Consider the following 1952-nt stretch of genomic DNA (forward strand, 5'->3'; position numbering starts at 1 on the left):
TCCCGGGGCAGCTGGCAGCTCGGCACGTGTTTCCGTTCCAGCTGATCGTCTCACTCCCAAGTCTCTGCTGAGGCACCCGAAGGCCAAGTCCAGCTTTGACCAAATGGTATCTGGTAGGTGCCGGGGCATGCTGGGCAGCGAGGGGAGGCTGGGGCCCGGTGCGGCCTCTGCTCCCTGGGACTCTGTGACTAACTCAGAGCTCACGCAGTCTGTGGCTCTGCAGCAACTCCTGCTTGGTCCCCACCCGTGGCTGGGTGGGGAGGTGGCGGGCGGCCAGCTGGACTGGGCTCAGCACCAGGGACAGGGGTGCACTGGTCCCAGCAGGGCTGGCCTGGCTGTGCTGGGGGAGCTGAGAGGCAGGAGGCCGGCTAGAGGTCTGCCTCGTTTGCAGGAAAGTAAATATCACTGATTCATTAATACTTTTTCCCCCACTCATGAGCCAAACATGACTGTCCCTGGGGACGCAGTGTCCCCTCCAGAGCTCTCAGCCTCATCACCTGGAGTCAGGGGTCAGTCTAATAAAGCACCTGAAGGACCAAGTGTCGGAAATGAGATGTGAGCCAGTGGAGGGTCAGGGAGTGCAGGCGTGGGGCCCTGAGGCTGCAGAGTAGAGCTGCCCGGAAAGTGGTCTGGCCAGGAAGGGTCTCCGTAGCGTGGCAGCGTGTGTTTGGGTGTCCCCGTGGTGAGGGCAGGTCTGAGCCGGCACTTCCGAACTCTGGCCTTGGGCTGGGCTGGCTGGGCTGATGTCCGGTGCTGGCTCTTCTCTGGTGGGGCCTGGCAGCCTGTTCCCTCTCTGCTCACTGTGCTCCCTGGGACGCCAGGACACGGCAGCTTTCCCAGAGAACTTTGCAGCGAGCTTGGCCTGCTGCCGGGCACGTGATGTGAGCTCAGGAAGGAAGACGGACAGCACTTAGGACTTGGGGGCTTGGTTGCGGGGCTAAGGGAGGGAGGGATGTGTGGTGGTCTCTGGAGACAGCTGCTCACCCTTAGCTAGGTGATGGGTAACTACAGTGCACACAGCGATGGGCGGGCCTGGATGGGGAGCTGCTCCGCTTCAGGGACCGAGCTCATGAGAGGGGCACGACGTTACCTTCATTTCCCCGCCAGGGGCTTTCCCCTTGGACCCCACTTGCCCCTGAACGGTGATGCTCCCGGGCTCTACCCTTGGCTCTGGCTCCCATCTCCACTTCTTTCCCTGTGACATCTCAGGTTTCATTTGTCATCTTCTCCATCATTTGGCTCAAGAGGTACCCAGTGCAGCCGCAGATCTAAACCTGGGCTAGTCTTAATGGCCAAGGGGAGCCTGCGGGTGCTGGGGCCGCAGGCCTGGTTCCCCGGCTGCTCCAGCCCCTCCAGAAGCTGATGTCTGTTCCATGCCCTGTCGGTCTCCAGGGACCAGCTTCCAGCGGGTCATTCCTGAGGATGGGGTCGCAGCTCGGGCTCCTGAGAAGGTACGGCGGCTCATCTTCTGCACGGGAAAGGTGTACTATGACCTGGTGAAGGAGCGGAGCAACCAGTGCCTGGATGACCAAGTGGCCATTACTCGCCTGGAGCAGGTACGCCTCCTTGGAGAGATGGACGAGGTCAAATAGCCAGCCCCCTGGGCAGTGTGCCTGGCCTGGTCAGATCTGGGCCCGAGGGAGCTGTGTTGTCTCGTTCCCCCGGGCTACGCTGCCCTTTCTTCTTGTCTGCCCCAGATCTCCCCATTCCCCTTCGACCTGATCAAGAGAGAGGCGGAGAAGTACCCAGGCGCAGAGCTGGTGTGGTGCCAGGAGGAGCACAAGAACATGGGCTACTATGACTACATCAATCCACGCTTCATGACCATCCTGAAACGGACACGGCCCATATGGTACAAGGCCGGGTGCAGGGAAGCCAGCCACTACCCTTCACTCTGCAGGCCTGCGGGGTGGGGGCCTGAGGCCGTCCTTGTCTTTTGCCTGGCTCGTTTG

At 61.4% G+C, this 1952-nt stretch overlaps 1 protein-coding gene across 1 annotated transcript in view; it reads left to right on the forward strand.

Moving 5' to 3' along the window:
- OGDHL (oxoglutarate dehydrogenase like) overlaps window positions 1–1952 on the forward strand; it is a 46855-nt gene that overhangs the window by 25014 nt on the left and 19889 nt on the right. The window contains 3 exon segments of the mRNA XM_014463322.2: window positions 19–113; window positions 1393–1556; window positions 1698–1866. Coding sequence (XP_014318808.2) covers window positions 19–113; window positions 1393–1556; window positions 1698–1866 — 428 coding nt within the window.

This window comes from Myotis lucifugus, unplaced genomic scaffold (genome assembly GCF_000147115.1).
Source record: "Myotis lucifugus unplaced genomic scaffold, Myoluc2.0 scaffold_206, whole genome shotgun sequence".
In the NCBI taxonomy this organism is placed as follows: domain Eukaryota; kingdom Metazoa; phylum Chordata; class Mammalia; order Chiroptera; family Vespertilionidae; genus Myotis; species Myotis lucifugus.